The sequence below is a fragment of the Eimeria maxima genome, genomic scaffold (assembly GCF_000499605.1).
Source record: "Eimeria maxima Weybridge genomic scaffold, Emw_scaff129, whole genome shotgun sequence".
Classification (NCBI taxonomy): Eukaryota; Apicomplexa; class Conoidasida; order Eucoccidiorida; family Eimeriidae; genus Eimeria; species Eimeria maxima.
In genome coordinates this window covers 10098-25294 of record NW_013564278.1, presented here as the reverse complement: position 1 = coordinate 25294, position 15197 = coordinate 10098, and the positions used below count along the sequence as shown (strand labels likewise).

The 15197-nt window shown below is 44.8% G+C and overlaps 2 protein-coding genes across 2 annotated transcripts; one reads left to right on the top strand and one right to left on the bottom strand.

Annotated features, from left to right (window-relative positions):
* Window positions 1–444: 444 nt before the first annotated feature.
* Window positions 445–8622, bottom strand: EMWEY_00016020 (translation initiation factor IF-2, putative; the record flags this gene model as incomplete). The annotated part of the gene is made up of 14 exons (XM_013479680.1): window positions 445–495; window positions 872–1081; window positions 1247–1397; window positions 1634–1847; window positions 2822–3044; window positions 3291–3497; window positions 3666–3965; window positions 5071–5195; window positions 5367–5822; window positions 5962–6383; window positions 6579–6718; window positions 7353–7829; window positions 8025–8360; window positions 8527–8622. 14 exons carry the CDS (start codon window positions 8620–8622, stop codon window positions 445–447), a joined length of 3408 nt encoding a protein of 1135 aa, XP_013335134.1.
* A 980-nt stretch (window positions 8623–9602) lies between these two features.
* Window positions 9603–11466, top strand: EMWEY_00016010 (hypothetical protein, conserved; the record flags this gene model as incomplete). The annotated part of the gene is made up of 4 exons (XM_013479679.1): window positions 9603–9982; window positions 10199–10337; window positions 10479–11057; window positions 11362–11466. 4 exons carry the CDS (start codon window positions 9603–9605, stop codon window positions 11464–11466), a joined length of 1203 nt encoding a protein of 400 aa, XP_013335133.1.
* Between the last annotated feature and the right edge of the window lie 3731 nt (window positions 11467–15197).

The window sequence follows — 15197 nt, the reverse complement described above, 5'->3', positions numbered from 1 at the left end:
TGCCGTTCTAGATTCTGTTGGTGCTGCTACTGGCTTCTGCTACTGCTCTCGCTGCTGCTGTTACTGCTCTTGCTGCTGCAACTGCTGCTTGACGTTGGAGGCATACAACCAAATATTTGTCTTTGTTTCTACACGAGTTGCTGCCTGCGTGTATACAAGGAGCTGTACAAACACCGCAGGTGCCACTATCGTGCTGCAGCAGCAGCAACAGCAACAGCAGCAGCTGTAGCAGCCACGTGCCGCTGCTGTCACTGTTGCTCCTCCTGCTGCTGTTGCTGCTAAGCAAACAAAAAAGCTGCTGCGGCACCTGCCGCTGCAGCACCATAGCGCTTCAAATAACTCCTTATAATATGACATTGCCTGTGGGGGCAGTAGTGCTGCTGCTGCAAATGCGGCAAAACTGCAGCAACGCCAACAGCAGAAACCCCCAACTCAAACAGGTATCTATGGAATATCGAGCAACTTCTTTATATGCACCACCGTCTTCCAGTCATCCTGCAGCAGCAACATCAACAGAGGAAACAGCAGATGATGACGGTGACAGCAGCAGCACATAATAAAAAGGGGGAGAAATTAAGAAAAAGCGAAAGAGTTAAGAACAAAAAAAATAAGAGCAACAACAAGACTAACAATACGACTAAGAATATTCATAGGGAATAAGCAAAACTTAGGACAAAGAAACCACCAAGAAAAGAACAACAAAGGAATAAAAAGAACAAATAAGGTAGAATAAAGAGAATAAATGAAGTAAAAGAAAAAAAAGAACAAGAATACCAACAAAAGAACAGAAACGGAATAAAAAGGACAAATAAATCAGAATAAAAAGAATAAATAGAGTAAAGGAATAAAAAAAATAAAAAAAATTGCCTACCTTAGTGAGTTCTTCTCTGAAATGTGCCTTAAGACAATCAATTGAACTTCTTGTTAATCGGCTGACGACTTTATTTTTTGCATCAAATTGTCGACCAAACATAACATTTGGTTCTCCGACTATTTTTATACAAACTTCTTGACCAACACGTGCAATATCTACAGGTTTCCTATTTAATTCAACGGATGCTACTGTACCTATACGGAGGTCCTGATAAAAAAAAAAAGAATCAATAGGTATATAAGTATAAATATAATATAGTAAATAATAATAAACAAAAACAAACAGCAAAAAGAGCGACTATTGCAGCAACAACACCAACAGCAGCAACAGAAGCAACAGCAACAGCAACAGTAGGTTTCTGTACTTTCTTACCCCTTTATCAGGTACACAAAGAGGAGTACCAACTTTAAGTATTCCTTCTTCTACAACTACACCAAAAACAATTGGATCTTTTTTATTAAATACATATTGAGGTAATACGGATAAAATACAAGGAAATATTGCTGTCTGCTCTACTTCCTTCCTGTACACAACACACATATACATAAATATACAAGATTATATACATAATAATCATTATTATTACTATTTATTATTATACTAATACTATTATCCTGCCATACTACGCTAATTATGCCGCTGCTACTACTGCCACTACTTCTACTGCTGCTGCTGCTATTAGTACAGTAGTGCTAGTAGCAGCAGCAGCATGCATGCAGCTGCTGCTGTTGTTCGTGTGTATATGGTGTAATGATTTACTTTTTATTTTGTTTATAAGCATTAAAGTATTCAGTAAAAGCATCAAAAAGATGATAAATAATTTCTGCAGAAAAGATACGAACGCCAAGAACTTTTGCTTCTTTTTCTGCCTCTGCATCAATCTTAACATTAAATGCCAATACAACTGAATATTCTCCTTTTCCTTTTTCCCTCATTACTGATGCCCTCTTTATGTCCTTTTTCTGTACTGTGCCTGCATAAATAAATGCATGCATACATATATAATATACATATATATACATAATAGATGCATATATTGTATAACAGACATCAATGCATGCAGGGTGTAATGTAAGCAAAGAGACAACAGAGAACACCAAAGAAAAAGACAAAGTGTCTCCTTTTTTAGTGTCTCCTTTTATGTCTCCTTTCTCTCCTTCTACCACCTTGCCACATCGGCATAAGAGACACTTATAACTCCTATGCCGTACACACTTAGGTGGACTAATAAATACATAGCAGCAGCAGTTGCTGCTGCTGCTGCTGCAGCAGCAGCAGGAAAAGGAGAAGATAGAACAGCACCAATGAATTGAAGCAAACCACAGCAATAAATAGCACCATAGAAGGAGAGAAAAAATGTTAGCAAGGAAACAAAGGAGACACCAAAAGAAGAAGACAAAGGAGAAGAAGTGTCTCCTTTTTGTCTCCCCTTTAGTGTCCCCTTTTATGTCTCCTTCCCCTTTTTTTACCACCTTGCCACATCGGCATAAGAGACACTTTTAACGCCTATGCCGTACACACTTAGGTGGACTATTAGCAGCAGCAGTTGCTGCTTTTGCTGCAGCAGCAGCAGCAGCAGCAAAAGAAAAAGAACAATATTGGACAGCAGCATTGAAACAGATGGAACAAAACGTATAATACAAGAAGTTAAATAAATTGTTAGCAAGGAGACAAAAGAGACACTTAATTGTCTCCTTTTTTGTGTCTCCTTTTATGTCTCCTTTCTCTTCTTCTACCACCTTGCCACATCGGCACAGGAGACACTTATAACACCTATGCCGTACACACTTAGGTGGCTAAATATACACTAAATTAATTAATTACTTTTATTATATTAATTAAATTAATTTAATAGCATTACCAGTAGCAACAACAGCAACACCAACAGCAGCAGCAGCAGCAACAGCAACAGCAACAGCAGCAGGAATATAGTGTATATTTTCTTACCAATACTGACAGCAAAAACGGGTATTTTACATTCTTCAAGATAAACAAGTAATGCCTCAAGAGATCCAAGAGTAGATGCAGCAACAAATACACCACTACCTGTACTATCTACACTTTTTAGTACAGCCCCCATATCCTTCATTACTTCTCCCTCTATATCCGATATACTATCTCCTTCTTCTACAACAAATAATGATGTACCAGCTACTGCCTCATCTAGACCCTAAGAACAACAACAGCAACAGCAACAGCAGCAAGAAAGGTTATATGAGGAACAGGAATAGCAGCAGCAATAGCAGCAGCAGCAGCAACAGCAGCAAATTGAAACAGAATTTGCAGCAAAGATAGGGATCGAAAGAAACTGCAACAATAGTGCTAGCAGCTAGCAGCAAACCATATCATACCACCACCATCAGCAGCAGCAGCAGCAGCAGCAGCAGCAGCATCAGCAGCAAGACAGTATACTTACAGCAGCAACAATCTTAACACCCATAGATGCCTCAACAAAAGAATGACTAATATATTCTCCCTTAACACGTAATTCTTTTAATGGTTGTGGTGTTAATAATGTTCTTATTGTTGTTATTATTGGTCCATGTAATCCGCAGATTACTATCTTATCTCCTTCGTATAATACACCTTGTACTAATATTACATCTATTGTTGTACCTAAACCCTGCAGCAGCAGCAGCAACAACAACAACAACAGCAACAGCAGCAGGAGCAATATGAGCAAGGGTATGGTGCTGTTGATTCAATCCCAGCAGAAATAGCAAAAGCAAGAAGAGCAGCAGAAGCAGCAACAAGTACATCAGCAGCAACAAATACATCAGCAGCAGCATACCTCAATAGCCTTGACCTCAAGAATAGTACACTGCAGCACTCTCCCCTTGTTGTTTTTGCTGCTGCTGCTGCTGCTGCTACTGCTGCTGCTGCTGCTGTTATTATTTTCAGGTTTTGTATCAAATATAGAAGGAATTTTTGTGATGGATTTTTGCATTAAATTTTGATTAAGAGAACAAATTAGATGAATTAAATCAGCAATTCCTTCTCCTGTATGTGCAGATGTAGGTATAACAGATACATAACGACGTATATCCTCATTCTTCCAATATAATGAACAATTAAATCCTTCCTCTGCTAACTGCAGCAGCAATAACAACAACAGCAAATGCAGCAAATGCAGCAGCAGCGCAAGAGCAGCAATAGAAGCAACAGCAGAAAAATAATCTGTGCAAGTAGACGAGAAAGAGAAAAAACAAGGAAAGGTTTCTACTGCAAACTGCAGCACCAACAGCAGCAACAGCAGCAAGAGCAACAGGAGCAGCAAGAGTATAAATACCTGTAATTGTACACCTTCCCATCTTGTATAGAATTCACTTTCTGTTTGTTGCTGCTGTTTCTGCAGCAGCAAGGGGAAATTATATCCCCAACTTTCTTCTTTCCATCCATAAAGACGATCTATTTTATTTAATGCAATTACAAATGGACAACGACGTTGACGAAGAAGAGATAATGATTCACGTGTCTGTAACTCCATACCCTGTAAATACGTATATATACGTACATATACATATGCATATATACATATACATATATTTATATACATATAGTTATATACGTATATTCACGAGTCTGTAACTCCATACATTGTATACATATACATATGTATATACGTATGAGTATACGTATATATACATATAATATTTATATAAGTAAATTTACGTGTCTGTAATTCCATACCCTGTATACGTATACGTACATTACATATACATATACATATACATATACTGATACAGGTATTTATATACATACTTATACATATATTTAATTAATTTAAGTAATTTAATTACTTAATTAATTAATAAATTAATAAATTAATTATTAATATAAAATAAGGACTTACATGCATAATATCTATAACAAGAATAGCTAAATCACAAAGAGAAGATCCTCTTGCTCGTAAATTAGCAAAGGATGCATGCCCTGGTGTATCAATAACTAATAAACCTGGTAGTCGTAAATCTACATCCTTATTTAACTGCAGCAGCAGCAGCAGCAGCAGCAACAGCAGCAACAGCAGCAAATACAGGAGCAAATGATGCAGCAGGTATGTTACAGATGCAGCAGCAGATGATACAGGGATACAAGAGACAACGCTAAGAGGAGAAGAAGCAGCAAGGATGGTGGCAGTTCTGTCTGCTGCTGCTGCAGTTGCTGCAGCTGCTGCTGCTGTTGCTGCTGCTTACCTTGATACATTGTTCTAATAGAGCTTCCTTAGGGAAGAAAGTTGCACCAATCTGCTGAGTAATTCCCCCCGCCTCTCCTAATTGAACATTTGTACGACGAATCTTATCTAATAATTTCGTCTTACCTATACATAAACCCTAAACCCTAAACCCTAAACCCTAAACCCTAAACCCTAAACCCTAAATCCTAGATAGTAAACCCTAGATCATAAACCCTATGTAATAAAGAATACACGATAAACCCTAATGGATAAACCCTGAAGGAAAAACCCTAAACCCTAAACCCTAATATTTACCTGTATCTACATGGCCCATAATACAGCAAATCGGAGAACGCAAAGTGGGCTTGCGCTTCGGTTTGCTGCTGCTGCTGCTGCTGCTGCTGCTGCTGCTGTTGCTGCTGCTGCTGCTCGTTGCTGCTTCTGCATCCGGTGATTTAACAGTGACTTTTTTCCCTGCCTTGTCTGCTGCAGGTGATGTTGCTGTTGTTTCTGCTTTTGCTGCTTCTGCTGCTGCTGCAGCTTCTGCTTCTGCTGCAGCTTCTGCTTCTGCTGCTGCTGCAGCTTCTGCTGCAGCATGCTGCAGCGCCTGCTCCATTGCTGCTCTCTTACGAACATCCCCCACCTGATGAGACCGCTTCTTCTCTCCTCCTGCGGCTGCTGGTGCTGCAGCTGCTGCTGCTGCTGCTGCTGCTGGGCTCGTCTCCGAGGCGTCTACCTCACCTAACAGCGCCTCCCAATCATCGACAGGAGCTGCAGATGCAACACAAACACACACTCTGCTGCTGCTGCTGCTGCTGCTGCTGCTGCTGCTGTTATTCCTGCTGCAACTGCAACTACTACTACTACTACTACTACTACTACCACTGCTGCTGCTGCTGCTGCTGCTGACCCTCTGCAGGTTTGTCAGGTGTCGATGCTTTATCTTCTTTGAGGCCTTCGAGCTCTTCTCGCAATTTAAGAAGACGCTGTCTTTCTGCTTCTGCTTCTGCTGCTTCCCGCTGCTGCTGCTGCTGCAGTCGTCTTTCTCTATCCCTTTTTTTTCTTTCTTTTTCTGCTGCTGCTCTGCTGCCTGGTGATTCTCCTTGTGGTGATACTCCTGCACCTCCTTCTGCTGCTGCACCTGGGGAAAGAGCAGCAGGTACAAGACCTTGCTGCTGCAGCTGCTGCAGGTACTGCTGCTGCTTCTTCTGCTTCCGCTGCTCTCTTGCTGACAGCAACTTTCCTTCCTCTTTTAATTTTTGTTTTTTTTCTGCTTTTTTCTTCGCTTTTAATTCTTTTTCTTCTCTTTTCTTCCTTTCCTCCTCCTCAGCCCTATATATAATAGATAAAACACACAACAATATGCTGCTGCTGCTGCTGCTATTGGTGCTGCTGTTGCTGCTGCTGCTGCTGGTTGTACTGCAGTTCATACTACTACTCATATTGCTGCTAATGCCGCTGTCTTTATTATATACAGGCTACATTCCCCTATCCCTAAACCCTAAACCCTAAACCCTAAACCCTTACTTTCTTTTGAGTTCTTCTTCCTCCTTACGCAACCTTTCCTCCTCTTCCTCCTGCAGCTTCTGCTGCTGTTGCAGCAGCAAAAGGCGCTGCTGTGCAGCACGAACTGCAGCAGACACGGGGCCCTTCTTTGCTGCTGCAGCCTGAGGTCATAACAGCAGCAAATAAACAACGCGCCTGCTGATGTCTTTGCTGTTGCTGCTGCACCCAGCAGAATAATCAGGCAGCAACAGCAACAGCAGCAAGTCATATCAGCATAAACAGCAGCAGCAGCAGATATCAACAGAATCAGCAGCAGCAGCAGCAGCAGCAGGAAGGAATTGTAGCTAGGGTATTATAACAAGAGAAGTTATTTGCTTCTCCTGTCATCTTCATCCTGCTCTTCTGTGTTGCAGCAGCACATAGCCCAAAGGGCAACATGAATACCCTAAGGGTCGTACTAAATCCGCTGCTGCTGCTGTTGCTGCTGCTGCTGTTGCTGCATCAGCAGCTACAGCAGCAATAAAAACAAGAGAAACACAAGCAAAAAGAAAGAAAAGAAGAACAGCCAGCAACAACAACAGCAGCAAGTGATATCAGCAGAATCAGCAGCAGCAGCAGATATCAACAGAATCAGCATCAGCAGCAGCAGCAGCAGCAGCAAGAAGGAATTGTAGCGAGGTTATTATAACAAGAGAAGGTATTTGCTGCTCCTGTCATCTTCATACTGCTCTTCTGTGTTGCAGCAGCAATAAAATAATATCTAAAAAAAAAGAAAAGAGGAAGAAAAAGACTTACTGGTTTGGGGGCCTCGTCACTAGAAGAGGAGGAAGCCTTCTGCTGCTGCTGCTGCTGCTGCTGCTGCTTCTTTTTCTGTCGTCTTTGTGCTGCACGACTTAACTTCCCCTGTCCTGCTGCTGGTGCTGCTGCTGTATCATCTTCTGCACCTGCTGCAGCAGCAGGGCTCTCTGCTGCTGCTGCTGCAGGGGAAGGAGTTGCTGCTGCTGCTGCTGGGGAAGGAGCTGCTGCTGCTGATGTAGGTGTGCCGCCCTCTATTTCCTGCAGCAGCGCGTCAATGTCATCATCATCTGCTGCTGCTGCTGCTCCTTTCCCCTTCTTCCCCTTTGCTGCTGCTGGTGACGTCTGTGCTGCCTTTTCTGCTGCTGCTTTTGGTGCTGCCTTTGCTGCTGCTTTTGCTGCTGCTGCTGCTGCCTTTCCTTTAGGGGGAGAAGGTGCCTCTATCTCCGCCAATAATTTATCAAGATCCTCATCCTCCTGTGCATACACCGCAAACACGCAGTTGCTGCTGCTGCTGCTGCTGCTCGTGCTCCTGCTGCTGCTCGTTCTGCTGTCCAGACAGGAGTAGCAGCAACATCAACAAATCAACGGCAGCAACAAAGCAGCAGCAGCAGGGAATGCTGCTGCTGCTGCTAACAGAACAGCAGAAAAACGGGCAGCTTCTGTGCTCACCTGCGGAGATCGTTTCCCCTTCTTTGCTGCTGCAGCAGCTGCAGCAGGGGAGACTGCAGCAGCAGCAGGTGCTGCTGTTGCTGCTCCTTTTGCTGCACCTTTACCTCCTGGGGAAGGCGACCCCTTTGTTGATACTTCTTCCTCCGCTTCGGAAGAATCACTAACCTCGCTGCTGCTGCCGCTGCTGCTGCTGCTGCTGCTGCTGTCACTGTCGCTGTCGCTATCACTGCCGCTGCTGCTGCTGCTGCTGCTGCTGCCACTACTACTAGAGAGAGCAGCGAATGCCCTCCTCGGCTTTGCTGCAACTACTGATTCCTCGCTGTCACTGCTGCTCTCCTGCAGCAGCAGCAGCAACAACAACAACACAGCAGCAGCAACAGCAGCACGAAATACACATAAGCAAACGTTGTGCTGCTGCATCTATTGTTCCTGTGCTATTCCTGCATCTGCAATTGTTCCTGCTGCTCTTGCTGCTGCTGCTGCTGCTGCTGCTGCTGCTTACCTCAATGGCAGGAGGTGGTACTTTATCTTCTTCTTCTGATGTCTCAGCAACCTGCTGTTTTCCTTTTGCTGCTCTTTTCTGCTTTTTTGGCGCCATTTTCTCTATTTATTTATTTATTTATTTATTTATTTATTTATTTATTTACTATTTATTTAATTTATTTATTTATTTATTTAATTTATTTATTTATTTACTTTATTTTATTTTATTTACTTATTTAATCTGTTCTATTTCTAATCAAATAAACTGCAATTACTCAAAAAATGACTAAAAGAAACAGACACCTACTGCTGCTGTTGCTGCTGCTGCTGCTGCTGCTGCTGATGCTGCTGATGCTGATTATGCTGCTGCTGCTGATGCTGCTGATGCTGCTGAGCGACTACTGTTGTTGCTGCAGCAGTTGCTGCTGTAGAGGTGAACAATACAAGATGCCCTTAGAGTCTCGGCGATGCTGCTGTTGCTGGCGCCGCTGCTGCTGCTCCTGCTGCTGCTGTCAATGAAGGGAAGTAAAAAGAAGTGCAACAGAAACGAAAGACAGCTGAATAATGCAATGGCTAGGATTCAGTTGTCTGTACACCGCGGGTTGCTACTGTGGGGCGCTCCACACTGCAGCAGCGACTGCTGCAGCAGCAGCAGCAAAACTAGCCGCACAGCACGAGGCAGCAGCACGCAATAACCATAAACCCCTTTATGTTCTCGCTGTCGAAATGTGGAGCTGCTGCTCGGATTCTTAAGACAGCTGCTGCTGCTGCTGATCTCGCAGTGCCGCTGCTGCTGCCGCTGCTCCAGCGCGAGCAGTGGCGCTGCAGCCCCGTACAGGTACCCAGCCCCGAGGTGTATGTACACCTCAATAAAATGAATATTAGTTAAATTTTATTGTTAATTAAATCATTGTCGCTGCAGGGAACACTGCAACGGGAAAGTTTAGTCAAAGGCGGGCTCTGCTGCTACTGCAGCCGCAGCCGCTGCCAACAACAGCAGCAACAGCAGCAGCAGCAACAGCTAATATATATAGATGCAGCTAAAAGACACTTAGCTGCTGCGTCTTTATTGAGGCAGCATTACCATCTTCGCGCATGCGCTGCCTCGTTGCCTTCCCGCCTAGCCGCAACCTGCTGCTCCTGTTGCTGCTGCCGTTGCTACTGCTGCTGCTGCAGCTGCTGCTGCTGTTGCAGTGGTCTCGTGGGGTTGCTGCTGCTCGGCTCGACTCTGCAGCCTTCCTGCGGCTCAGCAGCAGCTCGCTGGTGCAGGCGGCACCCAAGTCGTGGCTCTATTCCCCTCAAGTAGGAGTCCCAACAGCAGCAGCAACAACAGCAGCAGCAACAACAGCAGCAACAGCAGCAGCAGCAAAAAAGTCTTCTGATATTGAAGGATTTGGGGCTTTCGAAGCTTTGATTAAAGAAATTCAAGAGGAGCAATCGAAGGAGGAGCAGCAAACCCCGAAAACCACCGACGCGTAAACCCTAAACCCTAAACCCTAGTTTCTATTCCTAAACCCTACTTCTGTGCCTCACACTATCCTTTATAAACCCTAAACCCTTTCGGAGTCCTAATGCTAAATTTAGGGTTTCCCTGTTCTTGTATGAATGTTTAGGGTCTACGAGGGTTTACGAGGGTTTGGGGTTTATGAGGGTTTAGGGTTTATGAGGGTTTAGGGTTTATGGGGGTTTAGGGTTTATGAGGGTTTGGTTATCAGGCATCGAGAACCTTCAGAGGAGGACAGTCGCGCCCCAAAAGATTTGCTGCTGCAGCACCCCGTCGTGCTGCAGCACCAACGAGGAAAATGTAGTGGCTGTGGAGCTGCCTTTCATGTGAGTTTGCTGCTGTTGTTGTTGTTGCTGCTGTTGTTGTGGCTACTGCTGCTGCTGCTGCTGCTGTTGTTGTGGCTACTGCTGCTGCTGCTGCTGCTGTTGTTGTTGTAGACTGCATGTTGCATTTGTTTGTGTGTTCAGGGGTCGAGACCCGAGGCTGCAGGTTACCTTCCTGCTCACCTGCTGCAGCAGGTGCTGCAGCAGCAGCAGCAACAACCGCAGCAACAGCCGAAGCAGCAGCAGCAGCAGCAGCAGAAACGGAACCATAAGCGTGGAACTCTTAGTGCCCTCTTTGCTGCTGTGAACAAACTGAGGAGTGGTGCTGCTGCTTTCCCTGATGATGATGATGATGACGATGATGATGATGATGCAGCAGCAGCAGCAGCAAGAGCAGCAGCAGCACCTGCTGCTGGTGAGTATGAGGTGTCTAATGATGTTACGCAGCTAGCAGCAGAATTAGCAGCAGCAGCACCAGGCACTAATGCAATGGATGTAGAGAAGGCCCTAATTACTCTTGCTATGTATAACCGTGACCCTGGCGAAGCCAAGCAACAGCAGCAGCAGAAGCGGCGGCAGCAGCAGCAAAAGGAAGAGCAGCAGCAGCAGCAGCAGCAGCAGCAGCAGCGGAATTTGTGGCGTCCTGAGGGGTTTGAAGCTTTTCATCCTATTGAACAGCCACAAGAAATTATACAAACAGAGGAGCCACCAGCTCCTGCTGAGGTACAGCTTGCTGCTGCTGCTGCTGCTGCTGCTGCTGCTGCAGTTGCTAGTGCTGGTGCTGTTGCTGGTCCTGCCGCTTTTATACTGCTGTGTGTCGGTTGGTTCTGCCTTCTGCTGTTTAATGCTTCTGCTACTAATGGTTTGCTGCTGCTGCTGCTGCTGTTGCTGCTGCTGCTGCAGCCCCACATCATCTGCATGCGCTGCAATTCTCTTAGATTTGGAAGCAAAGGAAAACCCGCGCATGCAAATATCGGTGAGGGTTTAGGGTTTAGGGTTTAGGGTTTAGGGTTTGAGGCTTTTGTAGCGTCTAACAATCCAGCAGCAGGAGCAGCAGCAGCAGCAACAGCAACAGCAACAGCAACAGCAACAGCAGCAGCAGCAGCAACTGATATGTTGTGTGCTGCAGTAAAAGAATCAATAGAAGAGAGAAGACAACGAGGCATAAGATTAGTTGATTCTCTGCAGCACAAACGGTGGGTATACACCCCAGTAAATAAATAAATTATATAAATAAATAAATAAATAAATTAATTAATTAAATAATTAAATTAAATTAAATAAATTAGATGAAATATTTTGCTGCTTCTGTTGCGCTGCTGCTGTTACTGTTGCTGCTGCTGTTTCGGTTTGTTTTCTACCGTTGTTGCTGCACCTGCTGCTATTGCTGCTATTGCTGCAATTGCTGCTGCTGCTGTTGCTGCAATTGCTGCTGTTGCTGTTGCTGCTGTTGCTGTTGCTGCAGTTGTATATTTGTCTTAGTAATAGATGCTCTTACATTGGATATACCTAAGGAAGTATTGAGGTGTATATACACCCCAAATCCTCTATTTATTGCCATTAATAAATGCGATTTGCTGCCTAAGAAACCCCCATATATGACGGGGAAGGGACCAAGGACATTAGCACAACAAGTTGTGCTGCAGCAGCTGCTGCAGCGCAGCAGCGGCAGCAGCAGCTGCGACAGCAGCAGCAGCAGCAAGTGGAAGGGGCGCACCATAAAAAAGATGCCTGTAGGAAGCAGAGTGCATTTGGTGGGGCAGTGTGCTGTTGCTGCTGTTGCTGCTGCTACTGCTGCTGCTACTACTACTGCTTTTTATTTGCTGTTGCTGCTGCTGCTGCTGCAGATTATTTGCTCGCTTCCTGTTGGTAATGCTGCAGTGTGCTGCTGATGTTGCTTCCTTTGCTGCATTTCCTGCTGTTGCTGCTGCTGCTGCTGCTGCAGGTGAGTACAAAGACAGGAGAAGGATTAAAGGAGTTATTTAATGCTGTTGCTGCAGAGGGAGAAAAAAGAAAAAGAAATATTTATTTATTAGGGGAAGAAAATTGTGGCAAAAGTTCAATATGTAATTGGATTATTAATAAATATCAGCAGCAGACACATGTAGGCTTGCTGCTGCTGCTGCTGCTGCTGCTGCTGCTGCTGCTGTTGCTGCTGCTGTTGGTGCAATTGCTGCTGCTGTTGGTTGTTATGCTGCTTGTTGTTGTGTTGCTACTTTTTGTGGTTGTGTTGCTGATGCTTGTTGTTCTGCTGCTGCTGCTGCTGCTGTTGCTGCTGCTGCTGCTTCTAGAGGTAGCAACATTACATGTCTAAATGTAGCTCTTCGTGGTGTGTTTCTCCTCTGCTGTTGCTCTGTTCTGCTGCTGCTCCTTTCTGCTGTTTCTGCTGCTGCTCCTTTCTTGTGCTACTGCTGCTGCTGCTGCTCCTTTCTGCTGCTGCTGCTGCAGCAGCAGCAGCAGCAAAATGGTCGTTCAGGTGTAACAGTGAGCCCATTTCCATCAACAACGAATGATTTTCTTTTTTTATTTTTTTCTTCAAATTCAAAATTAGCTGATGTACCGGGATTCTTATCTAATCATTCTCTTAATTCTATACTGACGCAGGTAGGCTCCTGCTGCTCCTGCTGCTCCTGCTGCTGCTCCTGCTGCTCCTGCTCCTGCTCCTGCTGCTGCTGCTGATGCTGATGCTGCTGCTGTTGGTGTTGGTGTCTGGATTCTTATCTAATCATTCTCTTAATTCTATACTTACACAGGTAGGCTCCTGCTCCTGCTGCTGCTGCTCCTGCTCCTGCTGCTGATGCTGCTCCTGCTGCTGATGCTGCTGCTGCTGCTGATGCTGCTGCTGCTGTTGGTGTTGATGTTGATGCTGGTGTTGATGATGTTGGTGTTGGTGTTGGTGTTGGTGTCTGGATTCTTATCTAATCATTCTCTCAATTCAGTACTTACACAGGTAGGGACCTGCTGCTGCTGCTGCTGCTGTTGCTGCTGCTGCTGTTATGTTAACAGAGGGAGGTGGCTCTTTATTCTTCTGCTTCTCCGCTGCATAGCAGCAGCATAAGATTAGAGGAAGGAGAAGGTTTGCTGCTGTCTCCTTTCGGGTGTATATACAACTCAACACATGCTGCTGTATTTATTTCCTTAATGATTAATAAAAATATACCTATTAAACCCCTTAATAAGCAAGCAGTGCAGCAGATGCTGCAGCAAAGGGAACTGCAGCAGAAACAACAGCAGCAACAGCAGCAGCAGCAGCAACAGCAGCTACAGCAGCTACAGCAACAAGAACAAAAATTGCAACAGCAGCAACAACAGCAGCACGAAAGGTACCACAAGCTTGTTTATCCTTCTTTGCTTATTTGTCTCTCATTAATTTATTATTAATTAATTAATTTAATTAATTAATTAAATAAATAAATTAATTTAATTAAGTAGCACAAGCAGCTTTTGCTGCTGATGTTGCTCTCTGTTGCTGTTGCTGCTGCTGCTTGCATATTGAATTGTTCTGTTCTGTTTGTCTGCAGCAGCAAATCGCCTCCATCTGCTGCTGCTGCTGTTGCTGCTGCTGCTGCTGCTTCCTTCCCTAAGCATGAGACACTCCAAGTAAATATTTCTGTATAACTAATTATTATCTATTATTATGTATATAGTATAGTTATATTATATAGTTTATTTGTGCATATGTATGTATATATATCAAAGCTGCTACCTACTGTTGCTGTTGCTGCTGTTGCTGCTGCTGCTGCTGCTGCAGTTGCAGGGTCGTGGTTGGAAGACAGGAGCAGCAGATTTAATTATTGGAGAATTTGGTTGGCTAACAGTAACAGGAGCAGGACCATTAACTCTCTCCTTGCTGCTGCCTGATCAGGTTTGCTGCTGCTGCTGCTGTTGCAGTTACAGTTGGTGCTGCTGCAGTTTGTGCTGCTGCTGCTATTACTGCTCACCTGATTCTGCTAGAGTATGCATGCGTTTGCTGCTGCGCCTACTGCTGCTTTCGTTGCTGCTCTCTGTGGTTACTGAGGGGGTTTTATTAGGGTTTAGGGTCTTAGGGTTTAGGGTTTATGTTGCTTAGGGTTTAGGGTTTATGTTGCAGGTTCATTGGCGATTAAGGGAAGAAAGTATTCTTCCTCATCCGCTGCAGCTGTGTCCTGCCCTGAGCGCTGATGGCTTCAGGCGTAAGTGCATGCAGCTGCAGCAGCAGCAGCAGCAGCACGCAGAGGGCAACAGCAACAGTAAACGGCAACAGAAATGAGGGACGGGTACTTGTTTCTATATATTGATGCCAACGTAACAACTATTATAGTCTAAGCCTAACAGCAACTGCTGCTGCAGCAGCAGCAAGAGCAGCAGCAACAGCGTTGCTGTTGCTGCTGAGGTGAGGTGGTGCTGAGGGTTTCGACCGTCTTAGGTCTTAGGGTTTAGGGTTTATGATGAGGAAATAAGAAAAGAAACAAACAACCAACGCTGGGGTTTTATAAACCCTCATCCCTCAACACAAGAAGGGAGAGGGTTTAGGGTTTAGGGTTTAGGGTTTGTGCTAGACCCCTCTTCTCCAGTGTTACACGTACCAAACCCTATATAAGGGTTTGGGATTTATAAACCCTAAACCCTAGGGTTTAGGGTTTACACACACAAATCATGACTGCCTAAGCAGCCACGGTGTACAGGGACGGGCATAACACAAAAACAAAAAAAAAGAGAAACGCTGCCATTAAGTTTTCTCTTCCGACACGCGTTGCTGCTGCTGCTGCTCTTGCTGCTGCTGCTGCTGGTGACGCTGAGACACCGCTGCTGCTGCTGCTGCTGCTGCAGCATCTGTGTCTGGTACACTGCGATATAACATTCAACAATGAAATATGGAGTCGC